Raw genomic sequence first — 24,716 nt, 5'->3', positions numbered from 1 at the left:
ATCCTTTCCCCCTTCCCTTAAATCTATGCCTGACTATAGATGGACTCTTTGCAGTAATTATAGAGCAGCAGTGAGTGTGTTAGGCAAGAGGTGAGTAAGTAGGCCTCGTCCGAGCCAGAACGGCCCATAAACCAAAGGTGATCCTATCAGGGCTGTTTGTGTTTGAAGCTTGGGTGAGGGAAGCGTTCAAAAACAGAGTGTTGTACCACTGTTTGTAATCGATGTATAGGTGAGCGTTCAGAGTCATACCAGGGGTGTTTGTGTTTGTAGCTTGATGCTCTTCTCTGCTGGACTGATGCTGGTGGAGTAGTTGGGAGACACACACACGTTTGTTTTACTATACTTGGGGGGACCCATAACGTTTAACATTTACAATCCTATTTTCCCTAATTGTAATCCTGACCTTTAAGCCTAAAATAGCCTTTTTCCTTGTGGGGACTAGTGAAATGTTTCTTGTTTTAACATAGTCAAACCACACACACACGGGTCAAGTGTAAGGTGGACTTACGGTCTAGTTAATAGTGTCAGTTGTGTTAGATAATTAGGTGTAGGTTGGTCAGTGGTCGCCCCCCAGTGGTCAGACTAAGATAAGGCAGAAAAATGAGAGGTGCCATCACGTCTGTCCTTTGTTGTTTGAAAGTTACGCGGGTAGCACCCCAAGCAGAGATGCAAAACACGATTCGTACAGCAGAGAGGTTGTCTTTGAGTCACCAGTATAGACACATCCATTAAAGTATTGTCAGGTCTGGTACAGGTCTGGTGTGCTTACATCTATCTATGTGTGTGTGTGTGTGTGTGTGTGTGTGTGTGTGTGTGTGTGTGTGTGTGTGTGTGTGTGTGTGTGAAGTGCTAGTCTGGGTATCAGTTAGTTTAGCTATCATTCCACCCCTCATGATTCTCCCTGTGAAGTGCTCGTCTGGGTATCAGTTAGTTTAGCTATCAGTCCACCCCCTCATGTCTTGCTAAACATCAACACAATCTTTGGCATACGACACGGAGTACAACGTCAGCTAAGTAGGCAGGTACCCAGGTGACTAAAGCGCTACACATCTCCAACTAAAGCCGACCAAACCGCCTAATGCAACGGTTGTGTAGCCTCAGTTGGTCACCATAGTTACTTTAAGTCCCCAACATGTAGAATCAGCCGTGGACCAGTGTTGGAGAAAACTACCCACCGCATCAATAGATAGTTGGATAGATTTGTAGAAGTCTTACCTCTCACTCACACACACACACACACACACACACACACACACGACACACACACAGACACACACAGACAGACACACACACACACACACACACACACACACACACACACACACACACACACACACACACCCCTTCAAAGCTCATCCCACTCACCTTGGGTGGGGTGATGTGTGCGGGGCGTGCAAGTTTGCGGTGCACCTGTAAAGGCTCAATGAAGACAGTCCTGTAGGTCTGAAGAGGACCTTGGGGGCCGGGATTAAAAGTGTTCAACTGTTTCTCTCTCAATGTCTTCCTCTTTCGCTCATAGACAGTGGAGACAAAATAGACTTTACATTTACATTCCATTTACATTTAAGTCATTTAGCAGACGCTCTTATCCAGAGCGACTTACAAATTGGTGCATTCACCTTATGATATCCAGTGGAACAACCACTTTACAATAGTGCATCTAAATCTTTTAAGGGGGGGGGGTTAGAAGGATTACTTTATCCTATCCCAGGTATTCCTTAAAGAGGTTAGGTTTCAGGTGTCTCCGGAAGGTGGTGATTGACTCCGCTGTCCTGGCGTCGTGAGGGAGCTTGTTCCACCATTGGGGTGCCAGAGCAGCGAACAGTTTTGACTGGGCTGAGCGCGAACTGTACTTCCTCAGAGGTAGGGGGGCCAGCAGGCCAGAGGTGGATGAACGCAGTGCCCTTGTTTGGGTGTAGGGCCTGATCAGAGCCTGAAGGTATGGAGGTGCCGTTCCCTTCACAGCTCCGTAGGCAAGCACCATGGTCTTGTAGCGGATGCGAGCTTCAACTGGAAGCCAGTGGAGTGTGCGGAGGAGCGGGGTGACGTGAGAGAACTTGGGAAGGTTGAACACCAGACGGGCTGCGGCGTTCTGGATGAGTTGTAGGGGTTTAATGGCACAGGCAGGGAGCCCAGCCAACAGCGAGTTGCAGTAATCCAGACGGGAGATGACAAGTGCCTGGATTAGGACCTGCGCCGCTTCCTGTGTGAGGCAGGGTCGTACTCTGCGAATGTTGTAGAGCATGACCCTACAGGATGGGGTCACCGCCTTGATGTTAGTGGAGAACGACAGGGTGTTGTCCAGGATCACGCCAAGGTTCTTAGCACTCTGGGAGGAGGACACAAGGGAGTTGTCAACCGTGATGGCGAGATCATGGAACGGGCAGTCCTTCCCCGGGAGCAAGAGCAGCTCCGTCTTGCCGAGGTTCAGCTTGAGGTGGTGATCTGTCATCCACACTGATATGTCTGACAGACATGCAGAGATGCGATTCACCGCCTGGTTATCAGAAGGGGGAAAGGAGAAGATTAATTGTGTGTCGTCTGCATAGCAATGATAGGAGAGACCATGTGAGGATATGACAGAGCCAAGTGACTTGGTGTATAGCGAGAATAGGAGAGGGCCTAGAACTGAGCCCTGGGGGACACCAGTGGTGAGAGCGCATGGTGCGGAGACAGATTCTCGCCACGCCACCTGGTAGGAGCGACCTGTCAGGTAGGACGCAATCCAAGCGTGGGCCGTGCCGGAGATGCCCAACTCGGAGAGGGTGGAGAGGAGGATCTGATGGTTCACAGTATCAAAGGCAGCAGATAGGTCTAGAAGGATGAGAGCAGAGGAGAGAGAGTTAGCTTTAGCAGTGCGGAGAGCCTCCGTGACACAGAGAAGAGCAGTCTCAGTTGAATGCCCAGTCTTGAAACCTGACTGATTAGGATCAAGAAGGTCATTCTGAGAGAGATAGCAGGAGAGCTGGCCAAGGACGGCACGTTCAAGAGTTTTGGAGAGAAAAGAAAGAAGGGATACTGGTCTGTAGTTGTTGACATCGGAGGGATCTTTCTTACATGACACATCAGGGCTCAATGGCATTCCTTTCAACGGTATATATAAGAGTATAGGCAAATCTGTCGTCTGTGAACAGCGCAATAGCTGAACCATTGACTTGAACTAGTTTGGTGGTATTGAATTAGGTAGACCTACCTCATGTTCCGGCTTGTCATAATATTCATCTGGTTTTTACAGTCTCCCATTCAATCTATCACTTTACCAGAGTGAGAAAGCAGCCAGTGTGTGGACACAGCTGATGTGAACTTCTACAGGAGAATGTCTCTTTACACTCTGGATTAGAAACGGAATGTTAGAACTATGATGTTAGAACTACTATGATGTTAGAACTACTATGATGTTAGAACTATGATGTTAGAACTACTATGATGTTAGAACTACTATGATGTTAGAACTACTATGATGTTAGAACTATGATGTTAGAACTACTATGATGTTAGAACTACTATGATGTTAGAACTACTATGATGTTAGAACTATGATGTTAGAACTACTATGATGTTAGAACTATGATGTTAGAACTATGATGTTAGAACTACTATGATGTTAGAACTACTATGATGTTAGAACTATGATGTTAGAACTACTATGATGTTAGAACTACTATGATGTTAGAACTATGATGTTAGAACTACTATGATGTTAGGACTATGATGTTAGAACTATGATGTTAGAACTACTATGATGTTAGGACTATGATGTTAGAACTATGATGTTAGAACTACTATGATGTTAGAACTATGATGTTAGAACTACTATGATGTTAGGACTATGATGTTAGAACTATGATGTTAGGACTATGATGTTAGAACTATGATGTTAGAACTACTATGATGTTAGAACTACTATGATGTTAGAACTATGATGTTAGAACTACTATGATGTTAGAACTACTATGATGTTAGAACTACTATGATGTTAGAACTATGATGTTAGATCTATGATGTTAGAACTACTATGATGTTAGAACTACTATGATGTTAGAACTACTATGATGTTAGAACTATGATGTTAGAACTACTATGATGTTAGAACTACTATGATGTTAGAACTATGATGTTAGAACTATGATGTTAGAACTACTATGATGTTAGAACTATGATGTTAGAACTACTATGATGTTAGAACTACTATGATGTTAGAACTATGATGTTAGAACTACTATGATGTTAGAACTACTATGATGTTAGAACTACTATGATGTTAGAACTACTATGATGTTAGAACTATGATGTTAGAACTACTATGATGTTAGAACTATGATGTTAGAACTATGATGTTAGAACTACTATGATGTTAGAACTACTATGATGTTAGAACTACTATGATGTTAGAACTATGATGTTAGAACTATGATGTTAGAACTATGATGTTAGAACTACTATGATGTTAGAACTACTATGATGTTAGAACTATGATGTTAGAACTACTATGATGTTAGAACTACTATGATGTTAGAACTACTATGATGTTAGAACTACTATGATGTTAGAACTACTATGATGTTAGAACTTGCTCTCTGCTGTGTCCTTTGGAATAGAATGTTGTGACTCATGTCATATCACAACAATCCATAACCATGATGTCACAATGGCTGTTCTGACCAATCCAAGCCATGGCTATGTAGCTTGCCTTGTGCCATGGCTATGTAGCTTGCCTTGTGCCATGGCTATGTAGCTTGCCTTGTGCCATGGTTATGTAGCTTGCAGCTGCCTTGTGTCAGCAAGTGAGAGAAGAAGAATCGGTAAAAATGACAGCGACCGAATGCTTTCACAAATGTTTACTACAAAACAGATTATAAAATGTTGTGTATATTTCATAATTGCATTACAGTTATTGGAAAACAGATACCTCAGAGACTATATTCTCTTATTATGATTAAACATCTAAATATATCAGCAGGAAAGATTTGTATTCACAGTACAATGATGGACAGTTGTGGTGCGCTTCATAGCTAAAGACCACCCTCTTGTGGAGAGTAATTAGAAGTACAAGAAACCAGAGCTAATCAAATCAAGGCCATATTATTGGTCAAATAAATCCCAAGCACTTAATTATTGGTCCAATCCCAAACTTTTCCCTAGTTATAGCTGCGTCCTGATTGGTCAAGCTTGTGAGGCTTCGTTTGAATTGGTTCAGAGGCGATTCCTCATTGACCGCTTTGAAAGGAGTGTTTGTAGAAGACTTGTGCGTTGTCGGCGTAGTTGAGTGTTACCGTGGCGCCCGCGCTCTTCGCGCCGAGAACTGCGCCTCCTAGCGCCGACCCCGATGACTGCTTCAGGATCAGCAGGTTGTAACCGTAGAAACGACCCTTGAAGGCCGGCGTTGACTCCAACTCCGCCAGGACCTCTGTGAAACCTGCCGACGAGACGGTTAGAGCTTAGCTGAACCCAATTATTTATATATACACTAGATGATTACCAGGGGCGCTGTTTGGAAGCCATTGCACTTCCATCTTGGTACTCCCCCACCATTTAAAAAAATAATATTCTAGAAGCTATAGAAATGCATGTATTAATGTCTACATTTGTTTTTGCCACATTTGTTCTATTAAAAACACTTTAATGCATAATGTTAAATTATATTATGTGAGCTAAACAATTTTTTTTTAAACACTACATGACCAAAAGTATGTGGACACCTGATCGTTGAACATCTCATTCCAAAATCATTAATATGGTGTTGGTCCCGCCTTTGCTGCTATAACACACTTTCCACTAGATGTTGGAATATTGATGCGGGGACTTGCTTCCATTCAGCCACAAGAGCATTATTGAGGTTGGGCGATTAGGCCTGGCTCATTGTTATGCTGAAGCAGGAAAGGGCCTTCTCTAAACTGTTGCCACAAAGTTGGAACCACAGAATGATCTAGAATGTCACTGTATGCTGTAGTGTTATGATATCCCTTCACTGGAACTAAGGGTCCTAGCCCGAACCATGAAAAACTGCCCCAGACCATTATTCCTCCTCCACCAAACTTTACAGTTGGCACAATGCATTGGGGCAGATAGCATCCGCCAAACCCAGATCAGTCAGTCGGACTGCCACGCTTGGCATTGCGCATGGTGATCTTAGTGCCATTTAACGTCCAAGTGTGGACTGTTGGCTTGATAAAGCAAATCTTTATGCTGACCTGGGAAATCCTTAGCCCGGTCCCAGATCTATTTGTGCCATCATCCCATTCCAAACATGTTTAACAAGGACTGGGATGTTAGCACAAACAGACTAGTACCCAGGCTAGGAAATCCTGGCATAAGAGGACATTTTGACAACAGACTAGGCTGATCCAACAACAGTCAGTTATAACCCACCTGGCTTCAGCAGCTCCCAGCTCTTCCACACTGATCCAACACACAAGATGGGTAGACACTGTTCACCTGTCAACAGAGGCTGATGTAGAGAGACAGACAGACAGAGGGACAGACAGAGGGAGCGAGAGACAGAGGGAGACAGACAGAGACAGAGAGAGACAGGGAGCGAGAGATAAGGGGGGATACAATATCAGTGTAATCTGTTGAACCAACTTATATACGACATCATATAAAAGGGTGAAATTACAGTGCATTCTGAAAGTGTTCAGACCCCTTGACCTTCTCCACATTTTGTTACGTTACAGCCTTATTCTAAAATGGATTAAAACAAATTCCCATCAATCTACACACAATACCACACAATGACAAAGCGAAAACAGGTTTTTAGAAATGTTTGCACATTTATTAAAAATAAACTGAAACCTTATTCAGACCCTTTGCTATGAGACTTGAAATTTAGCTCAGGTGCATCCTGTTTCCGTTGATCATGATTACAACTTGATTGGAGTCCACCTGTGGTAAATTCAATTGATTGGACATGATTTGGAAAGGCACACACCTGTCTATATAAGGTCCCACAGTTGACAGTGCATGTCAGAGCAAAAACCAAGCCATGAGTTTGAAGGAATTGCCTGTAGAGCTCAGACAGGATTGTGTCGAGGCACAATATGGGGAAGGCTACCAAAACATTTCTGCAGCATTGAAGGTCCCCAAGAACACAGTGGCCTCCATCATTCTTAAATAGAAGAAGTTTGGAACCACCAAGACGACTTAGAGCTGGCTGACCGGCCAAACTGAGCAATCGGGGGAGAAGGGCTTTGGTCAGGGAGGTGACCAAGAACCTGATGCTCACTCTGACAGAGCTCTAGAGTTCCGCTGTGGAGATGGGAGAACCTTCCAGAAGGACAACCATCTCTGCAGCACTCCACCAATCAGGCCTTTATGGTAGAGTGGCCAGACGGAAGCCACTCCTCAATAAAAGGCACATGATGGCCCGCTTGAAGTTTGCCAAAAAGCACCTAAAGAATCTCAGACCATGAGAAACAAGGTTCTCTGGATTTAACTCTTTGGCCTGAATGCCAAGCATCATGTCTGGAGGAAACCTGGCACCATCCCTACGGTGAAGCATGGTGGTGGCAGCATCATGCTGTGGGGATGTTTTTCAGCTGCAGGTAGTGGGAGACTAGTCAGGATTGGGAGAAAGATAAATGGAGCCAAGTACAGAGAGATCCTTGATGAAAACCTGCTCCAGAGCGCTCAGGACCTCAGACTAGGGTAAAGGTTCACCTTCCAACAGGACAACAACCCTCAGCACACAGCCAAGACAACGCAGGACTGGCTTCAGGACAAGTCTCTGAATGTCCTTGAGTGGCCCAGCCAGAGCCCGGACTTGAAGCCGATCGAACATCTCTAGAGAGACCTGAAAATAGCTGTGCAGCGATGCTCCCCATCCAACCTGACAGAGCTTGATAGGATCTGCAGAGAAGAATGGGAGAAACTCCCTAAATACAGGTGTGCCAAGCTTGTAGCGTCATACCCAAGAAGACTTGAGGCTGTAATCGCTGCCAAAGGTGCTTCAACAAAGTAAAGAGTCTGAATATTTTTTTATAAATTTGCAAAAAAAATCCTAAAACCTGTTTTTGCTTTGTCATTGTGGGGTATTGTGTGTAAACTGATGGAAAACAACATTTAATCAATTTTAGAATAAGGCTGTAACATAACAATGTGTAAAAAGTCAAATTTTACACTGTATGTTGTAAAATGTGTGTGTCACCTGTTGTGCTTTAGGTAGTACAGCCACTATGTGTTGGGCCAGGACCTTGCCTGCCTGGGTGAACAGATACTGACATAGAGCATCACCAGCTTCAGCCCCTGTAACTCACAATAATACACATTTATAGATCAATACAAAATATGTAATATGGTATTTGAGGTTGATTAAAACCATGCAACACACGAGTCCAGTCCCAAACACACGAGTCCAGTCCCAAACACACGAGTCCAGTCCCCAAACACACGAGTCCAGTCCCCAAACACACGAGTCCAGTCCCCAAACACACGAGTCCAGTCCCCAAACACACGAGTCCAGTCCCCAAACACACGAGTCCAGTCCCCAAACACACGAGTCCAGTCCCAAACACACGAGTCCAGTCCCAAACACACGAGTCCAGTCCAAACACACGAGTCCAGTCCAAACACACGTGTCCAGTCCCCACACACGAGTCCAGTCCCCAAACACACGAGTCCAGTCCCAAACACACGAGTCCAGTCCCCAAACACACGAGTCCAGTCCCCAAACACACGAGTCCAGTCCCCAAACACACGAGTCCAGTCCCAAACACACGAGTCCAGTCCCCAAACACACGAGTCCAGTCCCCAAACACACGTGTCCAGTCCCCAAACACACGTGTCCAGTCCAAACACACGAGTCCAGTCCCCAAACACACGAGTCCAGTCCCCAAACACACGAGTCCAGTCCCCAAACACACGAGTCCAGTCCCCAAACACACGAGTCCAGTCCCCAAACACACGAGTCCAGTCCCCAAACACACGAGTCCAGTCCCCAAACACACGAGTCCAGTCCCCAAACACACGAGTCCAGTCCCAACACAAGAGTCCAGTCCAAACACACGAGTCCAGTCCCCAAACACACGAGTCCAGTCCCCAAACACACGAGTCCAGTCCCAAACACACGAGTCCAGTCCCAAACACACGAGTCCAGTCCAAACACACGAGTCCAGTCCAAACACACTTACGCTGTTGGGAGAGTGAAAATAGGAGGAAAACTAACCTTCAGCTAATTTCTGGCAGAGTCCAGCAAAGTGAGACTTCTGGAAGTTTCTATAGAGATGAGGGAGCATCCCCATCAAGTCTGATACCTGGAAGAACAGAGAGAGGGAGAGAGAGAGGGAAGGGGTGGGGAAGGAAGGAGAGAGAGAGAGGTGGAAGGGGTGGGAAAGGAGAGAGAGAGAGGTGGAAGGGGTGGGGAAGGAGAGAGAGAGAGAGAGGTGGAAGGGGTGGGGAAGGAGAGAGAGAGAGAGAGGTGGAAGGGGTGGGGAAGGAGAGAGAGAGAGGGTGGAAGGGGTGGGGAAGGAGAGAGAGAGAGGTGGAAGGGGTGGGGAAGGAGAGAGAGAGAGGTGGAAGTGGTGGGGAAGGAGAGAGAGAGAGAGAGGTGGAAGGGGCGGGGAAGGAGAGAGAGAGGGGGAAGGGGCGAGAGAGGGAAGGAGAGAGAGAGAGAGAGAGGGGGAAGGGAAAGAGAGTGAGAGGGAAGGGGAGAGAGGTTAGATGAACAACTCAAACATAATGTAGATGTAAAATGTGTTGTTTACTTGATGAATGAAAAATGCCAAGCCATTCAGACCTGATGGCTTGGCACTTTGAATTCATCGGGGAAACGCAACATAATTCACATTGCTTCCTGTCTTACCGCATCAGCACAGCAGGCATTTATGGGGTAGTGTTTATAACGTCACCTCATCAGCATAACGTCATGTCTTTCTTCCTCCTTCACTATTAGCAAGGGGAATGTCATCCACCTATTAACGTCAGTCTATGAGCATGGCACACTAAGGCAATTCCACCCCGCTTGCTGATTAACCTATGGGCTCACTGGTGCAATAATCAGTTTCCTTCCTTTCAACCAATGGCTATAAATCTACATCGTGTTTCCCACTTGCTGTTTTGCAGCAGCAGACTTCCAACAACCTTCCACCACCAAACGACCTTCCACCACCAAACGACCTTCCACCTCCTCCACCAAACGTCCTTCCACCTCCAAACGACCTTCCACCACCAAACGTCCTTCCACCACCAAACGTCCTTCCACCACCAAACGACCTTCCACCCCCAAACGACCTTCCACCACCAAACGACCTTCCACCTCCACCTCCAAACGACCTTCCACCACCACCAAACGACCTTCCACCACCTCCACCAAACGACCTTCCACCACCTCCACCAAACGACCTTCCACCACCAAACGACCTTCCACCACCCCACCACCACCAAACGACCTTCCACCACCAAACGACCTTCCACCACCACCCCACCACCACCACCACCAAACGACCTTCACCACCTCCACCAAACGACCTTCCACCACCTCCACCAAACGACCTTCCACCACCTCCACCAAACGACCTTCCACCACCTCCACCAAACGACCTTCCACCACCTCCACCAAACGACCTTCCACCACCACCACCAAACGACCTTCCACCACCTCCACCAAACGACCTTCCACCACCACCAAACGACCTTCCACCACCACCAAACGACCTTTCACCACCTCCACCAAACGACCTTCCACCACCACCACCAAACGACCTTCCACCACCACCACCAAACGACCTTCCACCACCACCACCAAACGACCTTCCACCACCACCACCAAACGACCTTCCACCACCAAACGACCTTCCACCACCACCACCAAACGACCTTCCACCTCCTCCACCAAACGACCTTCCACCTCCTCCACCAAACGACCTTCCACCTCCTCCACCAAACGACCTTCCACCTCCACCACCAAACGACCTTCCACCTCCACCACCACCAAACGACCTTCCACCTCCACCAAACGACCTTCCACCTCCACCCCCACCAAACGACCTTCCACCTCCACCCCCACCAAACGACCTTCCACCTCCACCACCACCAAACGACCTTCCACCTCCACCACCACCAAACGACCTTCCACCACCACCAAACGACCTTCCACCTCCACCACCACCAAACGACCTTCCATCTCCACCACCAAACAACCTTCAACCTCCACCACCAAACGACCTTCCACCACCAAACGACCTTCCACCACCAAACGACCTTCCACCTCCTCCACCAAACGTCCTTCCACCTCCAAACGACCTTCCACCACCAAACGTCCTTCCACCACCAAACGTCCTTCCACCACCAAACGACCTTCCACCACCAAACGACCTTCCACCTCCACCTCCAAACGACCTTCCACCACCTCCACCAAACGACCTTCCACCACCTCCACCAAACGACCTTCCACCACCACCACCAAACGACCTTCCACCACCTCCACCAAACGACCTTCCACCACCTCCACCAAACGACCTTCCACCTCCAAACGACCTTCCACCACCCCACCACCACCAAACGACCTTCCACCACCAAACGACCTTCCACCACCACCCCACCACCACCTCCACCAAACGACCTTCCACCACCTCCACCAAACGACCTTCCACCACCTCCACCAAACGACCTTCCACCACCTCCACCAAACGACCTTCCACCACCTCCACCAAACGACCTTCCACCACCCCCACCAAACGACCTTCCACCACCACCCACCAAACGACCTTCCACCCACCTCCACCAAACGACCTTCCACCCACCACCAAACGACCTTCCACCACCACCAAACGACCTTTCACCACCTCCACCAAACGACCTTCCACCACCACCACCAAACGACCTTCCACCACCTCCACCAAACGACCTTCCACCTCCACCACCACCAAACGACCTTCAACCACCACCACCAAACGACCTTCCACCACCAAACGACCTTCCACCCACCACCACCAAACGACCTTCCACCTCCTCCACCAAACGACCTTCCACCTCCTCCACCAAACAACCTTCCACCTCCTCCACCAAACGACCTTCCACCTCCACCACCACCAAACGACCTTCCACCTCCACCAAACGACCTTCCACCTCCACCAAACGACCTTCCACCTCCACCCCCACCAAACGACCTTCCACCTCCACCCCCACCAAACGACCTTCCACCTCCACCACCACCAAACGACCTTCCACCACCACCAAACGACCTTCCACCACCACCAAACGACCTTCCACCTCCACCACCACCAAACGACCTTCCATCTCCACCACCAAACAACCTTCAACCTCCACCACCAAACGACCTTCCACCACCAACTGAAACCCGTCATCAGAACCTCGTTTAGGGCAACCGATCAGCAGCACCCGGCCCAAACTATTCAATGAAATCCCATATTGCATTCTGTCTCGGTTGTCATTTAGTTAAGCCTGTACTCGATTTAATTTCCTGTTGTACTTTCGGTTGACCTCTCACCTGGAAGTAATTCTCAATGATCTTCTTGACGTGAGTGACATCATGAGGGGGCTTGACCAGGTTGTCTTTGGCATCGAACATCGTCTTCACTGCCAGGTGGGAGATCCAGAACGCTGATGGAGAGAGGAAAGAGCGGGGGGGAGGAGAAGAGGGGGGAGAGGGAACGAGAATGAAAGGGTTGGGAAGGGAAAAGGGGGGAGGAGAAAGAGAGAAACAGTAGGAGGAAAAAAGGAATGAATGGAGGAAAAGAGAGGTGATCATAAGAGAAGACAAGTTTGTTGGACTTCTGTTTATGTTGATTGTTGTCGTCATGGCTACCTGACCCCTCGTCCCCCATCATATGACCCCAGCCTCCACAGCCGACCTGGCTTCCATCTGGGTTCACCAGCTTACAGTTAGAACCAGTCCCACTGATCAACACTATACCTCCTATATATAGTGTGAGAGGGGGAGAGAGAGATGGAGGGATGAGTGAAGTCATTCTACACAGTTGTATGATGACAGTGAACATTCCTGTCAACAATTAAGTGAAAGGACACCACACGCAGATTAAAGATTCACTTCTCATACTGGCTATTGATCATATTAAATCATTCTTTCAAATCCTAATTTATCACTTTCAATTAAAAAAAAGTTCAGTTAAAAAGACGGTTCCGTTACCCCGGTCGCTGGCTGTTGCCATGGCGCCGATGGCATCGGTGGTGATGTAATAATTGATGCTGAGTTTAGGAAACCTGTTCTTCATCTCACAGATGATCTTATCTATAGCATCCTTCTGTTCCCCTCCACTTAGAGACATTCCCTGGGAGAGCGAGATATTACAAGTTATCATAATAGTTAGCCTACTTAGTAAAAAGGGGCAATTAACACGCTAACGGATTTGCGCTGGGACTCAGATTCTTCACTTAAAATGTATGCCAAACAAAAATCATTGATTTCAAATTTTAACAAACCATATAACTCTATGTACAAGGACTACTTTAAACAATTTACACCGAATATTTTACAAAAACACATTTACTGGAAGAACTGTGTAGATGCAAAGTTTGGTAACAGAATATGTGAAAACCATCTGAATTAAGATTCCCAGACGTCTGCAGACAGAATGTGGTGTCAGCGATGACGTCACACCTTGAGTTTTGAAAAAAATCTCTTTTGCTTTTTGAACTACAATAAGTGAAGTGGATTAACACCCGGTAAGAGAATTGCGGTAACGGAATTTCATCATGGGTCCCTGATCTGTACTACACAGTAGTACATCATTATGGATATATACAGTAGAGCTCAGTAGAGTACAGTACAGCAGAGCTCAGTAGACTAGAGCTCAGTAGACTAGAGCTCAGTAGAGTACAGTACTGTAGAGCTCAGTACAGTAGAGCTCAGTACAGTAGAGCGCAGTACAGTAGAGCTCAGTAGAGCGCAGTACAGTAGAGCTCAGTACAGTAGAGCTCAGTAGAGCTCAGTACAGTAGAGCTCAGTAGAGCACAGTAGAGCTCAGTAGAGCACAGTAGAGCACAGTAGAGCTCAGTACAGCAGAGCTCAGTACAGCAGAGCTCAGTACAGTAGAGCACAGTAGAGCACAGTAGAGCTCAGTACAGTAGAGCTCAGTACAGTAGAGCTCAGCAGAGCTCAGTACAGTAGAGCTCAGTACAGTAGAGCTCAGTAGAGCTCAGTACAGTAGAGCTCAGTAGAGCTCAGTACAGCAGAGCTCAGTAGAGCTCAGTACAGCAGAGCTCAGTACAGTAGAGCTCAGCAGAGCTCAGTACAGTAGAGCTCAGTACAGCAGAGCTCAGTACAGTAGAGCTCAGCAGAGCTCAGTACAGTAGAGCTCAGTAGAGCTCAGTAGAGTACAGTACTCAATTCTAGTGCCCTACTGAACTATAATCTACTATTCTACACTACTGTACTGTCCTAACTTGTGAAACATAGTTGGTTCAGATTTGGTCTGTTCTGGATGTCTATCTTTGGGAAAGAGAAAGTGTTATCACCTGAACAGAACAGCATGCCAGTGGAAGGGAGGACAGTATCAGGTGACCTAACTGGGGTTTGTGACTACTGTCATTTCACATTGTAGCCAATTCAATTGCAGAAATTCCATTACTGATTATTAGGAAATTCAGTTATCGTTTTGGTAACAGAATTTTATTTGAATCATTTAATAATTCATACACAAAATGTACATCAGTAAAAACACTAACTAATTGGTAGGTCTACCTTTACTTGTTACTTCTGTGAACTTTCATTATCCTCCCTCCTCATGAGGGAGAAAAATTACAAAAAGATATGTGGGATTTTGGTAACGGAATTTCAAGGCACAAGGCAATGTTTCTTAAAATGTTACAGAAGGGGAAATGTTTCTTAAAATGTTACTACAGAAGGGGAAATGTTTCTTAAAGTTACAGAAAAAATGATCCAACACTAAATATAGGTGTTGATATTAGCTGTCGCGGGTCTTCAACATTATTGTGTTTCCATTTCTAATGCTTTTGGATACTTTTTCTGGTAAAAAAAAGATCCCTTTTCCATCTGCTTGACAAGAAATCAAAGCCTTTGATTATTCCCAATTTTTAGGTTGAAAAATGTATGTATATATTCCTTAATTTGTAAAATATAGACTCTTAGCTTTCATTTTCCCCCAATTTGACATGCTCCTATGAACTTTACATGTTGGTGCTCATCGGCCCTTTTTTAAATGTTTTTATTCATGGAATTGACCTTAAGCCTTAGTAACTATTAACCCACACAATACACAACCCAAGAACTACAATCAGCTACACAAAAAAAGAGGATTCTGTGTAGATGCGTCGCAATTTATACACTCAATGCAAGTGCTCAGGATCGCCATTTTGAGTAGCTAACAGAGCTGGTAAATAGTATATCAAAATCGAATCAAATCTAATTTGATTGGTCACATACACATATTTAGCAGATGTAGCGAAATACTTGCATACTAGGCTTTAGATTAGATTTTTGCATTAAAATCATGAATTGATTCACCAGAGAGTGGAGAGGTGTGTCTGGGTCTAGCCCCGCTTCTATTTTGGCTTTCTGGACCATGTCGTTGATGGCCTCGATACACTTCTCAACGCCCACCAACTGAAAGACAACACACACAGTCATCACTCACCAACTGAAAGACAACACACACAGTCATCACTCACCAACTGAAAGACAACACACACAGTCATCACTCACCAACTGAAAGACAACACACACACTCATCACTCACCAACTGAAAGACAACACACACACTCATCACTCACCAACTGAAAGACAACACACACAGTCATCACTCACCAACTGAAAGACAACACACACAGTCATCACTCACCAACTGAAAGACAACACACACAGTCATCACTCACCAACTGAAAGACAACACACACAGTCATCACTCACCAACTGAAAGACAACACACACAGTCATCACTCACCAACTGAAAGACAACACACACAGTCATCACTCACCAACTGAAAGACAACACACACAGTCATCACTCACCAACTGAAAGACAACACATACAGTCATCACTCACCAACTGAAAGACAACACATACAGTCATCACTCACCAACTGAAAGACAACACATACAGTCATCACTCACCAACTGAAAGACAACACACACAGTCATCACTCACCAACTGAAAGACAACACATACAGTCATCACTCATGAAACGTTTCATAGTGTAGAAGAACCACTCATGACTTTAATAAAGAGGCTTAACTTCCTCTTTCTTCACACTTCTATGCACAGATCTAAGACCAATTTACCCTCTCTAAATCCTGATCTTAACCATTAGGAGGGAAAACACAAAGCTGACTTCAGATCAGCACTTACAAGTGGTTGGACTGAAATAGATGCCGATTATGTTTTTTTTATTTAGATGCCAGAAAATATTTCTAAGCCAATAATCTACAAGAGGTGCAGGAACTCAAGCAGTAGAACATTTGAGGTGCAGGAACTCATTTCCTGTACATTGGAATCTACTCGCTGTCATAATAAAAGTGTACTGGCAGTTCTGTGGTCTCATCCAGTGGTTGGTTGAGGGGCCTTCGGCTGATCTGAGGTCAGCTTTACTTTAACCACCTAACAGTTAACATCAGGCTAGGGAATATGGTAAACTAATCCTAGATCTGTCATCTCACCCAGTGGTTGGTTGAGGGGCCGTTTGTCTCTGCAAGGATTTCCCCATTCTCAGAGACCAACACCGCCTTGGAGTGGGTCCCACCACTGTTACAGTAGAGGACAGACAGACAGGAACACACACACACACACACACACACACACACACACACACACACACACACACACACACACACACACACACACACACACACACACACACACACAAACACACAAACAAACAAACAAATCAAATGAATAGGAAGCTTTTCCTTAAGAATATTGATAGTGTCACAAAGGAATGTTTCATTTAATTGACTAAACTCCCTGGTGAAAGGAAGTTTCTGATGAATCGTTGATGTAGAGTTTAATCAGACAGGTTTATTTTCTATGTGACAATCAAACAACAGCACAGCCTTTTGCCCTAATCAGTTCTGCACTACATCTGTCCGATAACACGTTTTCATTCAAATTATTACCGGATAAAAACGGGTTATTAGAGACTCACCCTTCAACACCACCGAACACTGCAGCCATTACTTCTCTCGTTATCCTGTTTCGATCATGTGACACGTCACTTCAGTTTCCGATCCAATCAGATCACATTATACAGTTTAGAGTTCGACTTTTTTTATAAATAACTTTTATATAATCAGTTTTATTGTGGGAGGATCTTATGATGTTCATGCCTTGTAAATAATTACATTCAACGCCCAGTTTCACTCCGGAGCTATTCTAGTATCTACTCTGGTGTCGCAGTATTTCCTAATAACCAGCAGGGGGCGGAATTACACAAGTTGAAATTGAATTGATACATTTTTCCCATGCCAATGAAGAATGGAGGGGGGGGTATTTTAGGCTTAGGGGTTAGGGGTTAGGTTTAGGGTTTGAGAAAATAGGATTTTGAATGGAAATCAATTTTAGGTTCCCACAAGAATAGTACAAAATATGCTGTGTATTTGTGTGTGTGTATGTGTGTGTGTGTGTGTGAGTGAGAGAGAGAGAGAGATTATAAAGATTGTGTGGCTGTTATTTTGATAATAAAGATCTGGGGACGAGGTGTGTTGAGTCAGCCAGAGAGGTCAAGGAGAGATATTATGTAATTTCACAAAGAATACAAACCCACATCATTCCTGTGTGACATCTTGGCAAAAGGCACAAGCATTGTCTATATGTTGAGCCAACCTGGGCACAACCAAGTCAACACATGAAGGATCAATGCAGGCCTATTATTTGGATTCCAATTAATTATATAAATGGACTCTGAATTCAAATGCGTTATGCACAAAATGTTGCAATGTTATTTTTGTTTTGAAAGAATGCCCGGTATGAACTTGCCCATTCCCTTTGTAATTATTCTGAAGAAGGCTATTGACAGTTGAAACGTCAATCTTTTAAACGTACCTAATAAAAGTACCTATTTTTCATGGTGAGCGAGGATTGCGCCTTTTCCTGTCCAATGATGTCTAGACATTTTTAGGTTGCACCTCTACTCACGTTGGTTGAGCACCTTCTACTTCTTTCCGAAATAATTCATTAACAGGTAAACATAAGTCAAAGGTGTGTGTGTGGCACTGCGAGCCAGCTGTTGAACTATGCTGCTCTGCTGTTGTCCTCATACTGTCAGACTGAGTGCAAAACGAGGAGGTGGGAGGAGAAGAGAGAGGAGAGGAACAGAGAGGAGAGAGCGGTGCAGCGCACTCATCATGCACGACAGACTGCGTGGACACACGGCACAAGGAGGAAGAGGGAGCGGCGGGTGGCGACAAGCGACGGACAATAACATAACCGTCAGGTTTTCAGGACGTTAGATAACAACTTTTTCAAGACCACCGGGTACTTTTTTCCCCCGGTTTTAAACATGTCTTAATTGTATTAAAATATTTTAAATGCCTCTGAACGTTGAGAAAAGCGCGTTTGCGGAAGTAAGTAAAGTTGAGTTGAAGGAAGTTCAGACAGAGAAGGAAAAGTAACCGAAAAGTGGTGTTAAATTCGAGAGTATTCCTAGTTCTTGGGACGGGGTCCGAACTTTGGAGATGGATACCCACGTAAAAGAGGGACAACTTTACGTTCAACATCAGAAGTTTGGCAAGGTAAGACAATAAAATATCATAAAACTACGCAATTCTAACTTGTCATAGCCCACTAAAACTGTTTTCAAGTTGAAGAGGAAAAAAACAGAATGTCCCCATCTGGTTGTTAACCATCGCGGACTGGACTTGGGACCGTTCTTCTTCGTCATAGAGCACACATTGATCCAATTAAAGTAAACTATTGTATCCAGTCAAGTTCAGACGCCGGACCCGACCATCCCGCAAACCACTGTAGCCTAATTTACATCCCATGTCAAAGATTTAGTTTTGATACTATGCAAAATCGTATTGCCGAACGAGTTCCACAACAAGGGGAAGTAGAGAAGGCACCAGTTTAGCTCTCTATTGCAACTCAGCATCAATGTTTTGACATGATATTGCCCTATAGCCATCAACTCGTTTCAACTGTTGCTGACGGATAGGTCTAGGTTTAGAGCAGTTTAAACTTGAATGTATTGTCAGTGTTTATTCAATCTGTTTCACCTTCAATATTGGAGTAGTTGTTTTTTTCTCTGCAGTGTCAGCTGCAACCTAGTAGGCCTATTACTGTGTGCGTGTAATATGTGTGTAATGTGTATGCACGTGCGTTTTTATTAAGAAACCATAACTCAATCTTATCAAGTATCACTATTACTAAGTATTTAATAAGAGTCAATAGAGGACCTTCATGTTATATCTTTCAGTCTGTATATAGCTACGTTCCCCTATAAGCCCCCGGGCCTGTATATAGCTACGTTCCCCTATAAGCCCCCGGGCCTGTATATAGCTACGTTCCCCTATAAGCCCCCGGGCCTGTATATAGCTACGTTCCCCTATAAGCCCCCGGGCCTGTATATAGCTACGTTCCCCTATAAGCCCCGGGCCTGTATATCTGGCTATAAGCCCCGGGCCTGTATATAGCTACGTTCCCCTATAAGCCCCCGGGCCTGTATATAGCTACGTTCCCCTATAAGCCCCCGGGCCTGTATATAGCTACGTTCCCCTATAAGTCCCCGGGCCTGTATATAGCTACGTTCCCCTATAAGCCCCCGGGCCTGTATATAGCTACGTTCCCCTATAAGCCCCCGGGCCTGTATATAGCTACGTTCCCCTATAAGCCCCCGGGCCTGTATATAGCTACGTTCCCCTATAAGCCCCCAGGCCTGTATATAGCTACGTTCCCCTATAAGCCCCCGGGCCTGTATATAGCTACATTCCCCTATAAGTCCCCGGGCCTGCATATAGCTACGTTTCCCTATAAGCCCCCGGGCCTGTATATAGCTACCTTGCCCTATAGCCCCCAGGCCTGTATATAGCTACCTTGCCCTATAGCCCCAGGCCTGTATATAGCTACCTTGCCCTATAGCCCCCAGGCCTGTATATGAACATTAATAGTAACACACGGTCACTAGTCACTAGTCTGTAAGAGGCCTCTTTGTACTCTTTCTTTCAATTCTCTCTCTCTCTCTCTTTTTCTCTGTTCCTCTCTCAATTCAATTCAAGGGGCTTTATTGGCATGGGAAACATATGTTTACATTGCCAAAGCAAGTGAAATGGATAAACAAAAGTGAACAGTAAATATTACACTCACAAAGTTCCAAAAGAATAAAGACATTTCAAATGTTATGTTACGTCTATATACAGTGTTGTAACGATTTGTAAATAGTTAAAGTACAAAAGGGAAAATAAATGTATTTACAATGGTGTTTGTTCTTCACTGGTTGCCCTTTTCTTGTGGCAACAGGTCACAAATCTTGCTGCTGTGATGGCACACTGTGGTATTTCACCCAATATATATGGGAGTTTATCAACATTGGATTTGTTTTCAAAATCTTTGTGGATCTGTGTAATCTGAGTCAAATATGTGTCTCTAATATGGTCATACATTTGGCAGGAGGTTAGGAAATGCAGCTCAGTTTCCACCTCATTTTGTTGGCAGTGTGCACATAGCCTGTCTTCTCTTGAGAGCCAGGTCTGCCTACAGCGACCTTTTGCAATAGCAAGGCTATGCCCGCTGAGTCTGTACATAGTCAAAGCTTTCTCTGTATCTCTCTCTCTCTCCTGTTTCTCTCTCTTTCTCGTGGGTCCATCAGTGTACCATGCTCTATTATTATGTGTGGTTATGACTGATGGTGTCAGATGGTGTTAAATGGTGTCCGATGGTGTCAGATGGTGGTAGACAGTGTTAGATGGTGGTAGACGGTGTTAAATGGTGTCAGATGGTGGTAGACAGTGTCAGATGGTGGTAGACAGTGTCAGATGGTGGTAGACAGTGTCAGATGGTGGTAGATGGTGGTAGACGGTGTTAAATGGTGTCAGATGGTGGTAGATGGTGTTAGATGGTGGTAGATGGTGTCAGATGGTGGTAGATGGTGTCAGATGGTGGTAGACGGTGTTAAATGGTGTCAGATGGTGGTAGACGGTGTTAAATGGTGTCAGATGGTGGTAGACGGTGTTAAATGGTGTCAGATGGTGTTAAATGGTGGTAGAAGGTGTCAGAGGGTGTTAAATGGTGTCAGATGGTGGTAGACGGTGTTAAATGGTGTCAGATGGTGGTAGACAGTGTCAGATGGTGGTAGACGGTGTTAAATGGTGTCAGATGGTGGTAGACGGTGTTAAATGGTGTCAGATGGTGGTAGACGGTGTTAAATGGTGTTAGATGGTGGTAGACAGTGTCAGATGGTGGTAGACGGTGTTACATGGTGTCAGATGGTGGTAGACGATGTCAGATGGTGGTAGACAGTGTCAGATGGTGGTAGACGGTGTTAAATGGTGTCAGATGGTGGTAGACGGTGTTAAATGGTGTTAGATGGTGGTAGACAGTGTCAGATGGTGGTAGACGGTGTTACATGGTGTCAGATGGTGGTAGACGATGTCAGATGGTGGTAGACAGTGTCAGATGGTGTCAGATGGTGGTAGACAGTGTCAGATGGTAGTAGACGGTGTTACATGGTGTCAGATGGTGGTAGACGATGTCAGATGGTGGTAGACGATGTCAGATGGTGGTAGACAGTGTCAGATGGTGTTAAATGGTGTCAGATGGTGGTAGACAGTGTCAGATGGTGGTAGACGGTGTTAAATGGTGTTAGACAGTGTCAGATGGTGGTAGACGGTGTTAAATGGTGTCAGATGGTGGTAGACGATGTCAGATGGTGGTAGACAGTGTCAGATGGTGTTAAATGGTGTCAGATGGTGGTAGATGTTAAACAGGGAGGATTGTGTAAGCATCCGCTCTGTTGGTGAGAACACACACTTTGGTACAACCACGGCTTGAGGTCGGAAAATGTGACACAACTGTGTACTACTAATAAGTCTGAAGGTTTCATAAGTACATTTATAGCAGAGCACTGCTCAATTCCTGTTTTTAAAATCATACAGATATGCATACTATACATCTTAACTGTACCCTACTTCATTTGAATTATTATTGTGTTTTATTATTGTCTTGTCAGCTAGGCATCTATGCATGTATGATTGTTGAAACTTCTTACTAATGCAGTCAGAGGATGCTGCAATGATTTGACTTTCTGATAAGCAAGGAGGATGGGCTCACTGTAATGACTCAAATGGAACGGTATCAAACAGGGCCTCTCGAGTGACGCAGCGGTCTAAGGCACTGCGGCGAGGTGCTTGAGGCGTCACTTCGATCCCAGGCTGTGTCGCAGACGGCCGTGACCGGGAGACCCATGAGGCAGCGCACAATTGGCCCAGCGTTGTCCGGGTTAGGAGAGGGTTTGGCCGGCCGGGATGTCCTTGTCCCATCGCGCTCTAGGGACTCCTTGTGGCGGGCCGGGCGCCTGCATGCTGACTTCGGTTGCCAGATGTACGGTGTTTCCTCCAACACATTGGTGGAAACAGTGAGCAGTGTGCCAAGCAGTTCGTACGGGAATATCACGAAATTGGGGAGAAAGAAAACTGATGAAACATGGAAACCAGATGTTTGACTCTGTTCCATTTGTACCTTTCCAGACATTACAATGAGCCCGTCCTCCAATAGCTCCTCCCACCAGCCTCCACACACACTGAGAGACAGGGAGCTGCTTGTCTGCACCCTGCAGCAGCAGACTCTGGACTGGGTGTGGTGGATGGATGGAGGATATGTTGTGTTATTAGGGGCCTGCAGGGTGTAGAATCAGAGAAGCTATTACAGTATAAATACAATACAACTTTATTAATCCCTGAGGGGCTGACATTAATACAATACAACTTTATTAATCCCTGAGGGGCAGACATTAATACAATACAACTTTATTAATCCCTGAGGGGTTGACATTAATACAATACAACTTTATTAATCCTGAGGGGCTGACATTAATACAATACAACTTTATTAATCCCTGAGGGGCAGACATTAATACAATACAATACAACTTTATTATTCCCTGAGGGGCAGACATTAATACAATACAACTTTATTAATCCCTGAGGGGCTGACATTAATACAATACAACTTTATTAATCCCTGAGGGGTTGACATTAATACAATACAACTTTATTAATCCTGAGGGGCTGACATTAATACAATACAACTTTATTAATCCCTGAGGGGCAGACATTAATACAATACAATACAACTTTATTAATCCCTGAGGGGCTGACATTAATACAATACAATACAATACAACTTTATTAATCCCTGAGGGGCTGACATTAATACAATACAATACAATACAACTTTATTAATCCCTGAGGGGCTGACATTAATACAATACAACTTTATTAATCCCTGAGGGGCAGACATTAATACAATACAACTTTATTAATCCCTGAGGGGCAGACATTAATACAATACAGTACAACTTTATTAATCCCTGAGGGGCTGACATTAATACAATACAATACAACTTTATTAATCCCTGAGGGGCAGACATTAATACAATACAGTACAACTTTATTAATCCCTGAGGGGCTGACATTAATACAATACAACTTTATTAATCCCAGAGGGGCTGACAGGGTGCTTCAGACAGGACAAACAGACCGTATAAAAAGTAAGGTAAAAGTGCATGGTTCAATCTAAAGAAACTACAATTCAAACTAAAAGTTGTTAATTAATGGCTAAACGATCTCTAGAATAGTCATCCTTGATGGTCCTGTTAACCAGGCGGATGGCCTTGGCCACAAACGAGGCCCTGCGCCTTTTGGGTGGAACACTTGAGACAGAGCAGGTGGCGTCCAATGGGGAGCAGTTGGAACTGTGGGTTGAGGACATGCTGTCCCCCAGGATGTCATGGGCCTTTCCTCCTGGTCCTGCTGCTCAAAGAATGAAGCCAGAGAGACCCCCGGAGGGGGATCTTAGATCAGGTGTTTCTAATGGTCTGGAGGCAGTTCATCTTCTTGACAGAGAGGCACGTGAACCAAAAACACAGAAAGAACGCTCTCGTTGAAAGAACTGTAAAAAGTTTGGGATATTGATTTGTGGAATGAGTTCAGTTTCCTGAGGAGGTATTATCTCTGGTGCATTTTCTTTTTAAAAGCGAGTTTGGGAAACGCTGGTGTAGAGGAATAAAAAGAGGGGTGACAGTAAACACCCTTGTATGGTCCTAGTTCCCTAAGTAGTGCCCGTGGGTGAAAAGTAGGACACTACGGAATAGAGTACCAGTTGAGATGAAGCCGAGGCAGGCTCCTGAGGTTAAACTGTATTATTAGTAGTATTATTTACACACTGCTGTCTGTGTACTTATTTTATATGCTGGGAACATTTTCTAGGCACACACACACACACACACACACACACACACACACACACACACACACACACACACACACACACACACACACCGGGCAGGAGAACTGTTGACGTTTGGGCTTGTATAAAGTTTTGTCAGTTGATTGTGTCTCTGTCTATCTGTCTGTCTGTCTGTCTGTCTGTCTGTCTGTCTGTCTGTCTGTCTGTCTGTCTGTCTGTCTGTCTGTCTGTCTGTCTGTCTGTCTGTCTGTCTGTCTGTCTGTCTGTCTGTCTGTCTGTCTGTCTGTCTGTGTGTGTGCCCCTCAGTTCATGGATTTGACTGAGTTGTAATGACTGTGTCTGTACAGATGGAGAGGCCTAAAATAGTCTTCTGTGAAGAATTGACTGAGT

At 45.2% G+C, this 24,716-nt stretch overlaps 2 protein-coding genes across 3 annotated transcripts in view; one reads left to right on the top strand and one right to left on the bottom strand.

Annotated features, from left to right (window-relative positions):
* Positions 1 to 4,823: 4,823 nt before the first annotated feature.
* On the bottom strand, positions 4,824 to 17,160 carry nagk (N-acetylglucosamine kinase). Of its 2 annotated transcripts, XM_014156656.2 has the most exons (10): positions 17,074 to 17,160; positions 16,589 to 16,673; positions 15,440 to 15,538; positions 13,103 to 13,244; positions 12,761 to 12,871; positions 12,443 to 12,555; positions 9,161 to 9,248; positions 8,144 to 8,241; positions 6,370 to 6,448; positions 4,824 to 5,416 (listed from the first exon to the last, which is right to left on the bottom strand). In XM_014156656.2, the coding sequence occupies exons 1-10, from the start codon at positions 17,100 to 17,102 to the stop codon at positions 5,208 to 5,210; spliced, it is 1,053 nt and encodes a 350-aa protein (XP_014012131.2). In that variant the 5' UTR covers positions 17,103 to 17,160; the 3' UTR covers positions 4,824 to 5,207. The 2 variants fall into 2 exon arrangements, with proteins under 2 accessions (XP_014012131.2, XP_045557551.1); XM_045701595.1 differs by lacking the exons at positions 16,589 to 16,673; positions 17,074 to 17,160 and adding an exon at positions 16,474 to 16,489.
* A 1,032-nt stretch (positions 17,161 to 18,192) lies between these two features.
* The window catches only part of dok1b (docking protein 1b), a 28,644-nt gene continuing 22,120 nt past the window's right edge, over positions 18,193 to 24,716 (top strand). Inside the window, exon 1 of the mRNA XM_014156655.2 lies at positions 18,193 to 18,658. Coding sequence (XP_014012130.1) covers positions 18,602 to 18,658 — 57 coding nt within the window. The 5' untranslated portion in view covers positions 18,193 to 18,601. The remainder of the gene's footprint in view (positions 18,659 to 24,716) is intronic.

Source organism: Salmo salar, chromosome ssa18, assembly GCF_905237065.1.
Source record: "Salmo salar chromosome ssa18, Ssal_v3.1, whole genome shotgun sequence".
NCBI lineage: Eukaryota > Metazoa > Chordata > Actinopteri > Salmoniformes > Salmonidae > Salmo > Salmo salar.
The sequence above is the reverse complement of the archived record's forward strand: the minus strand, read 5'-3'. Positions and strand labels throughout refer to the sequence as shown.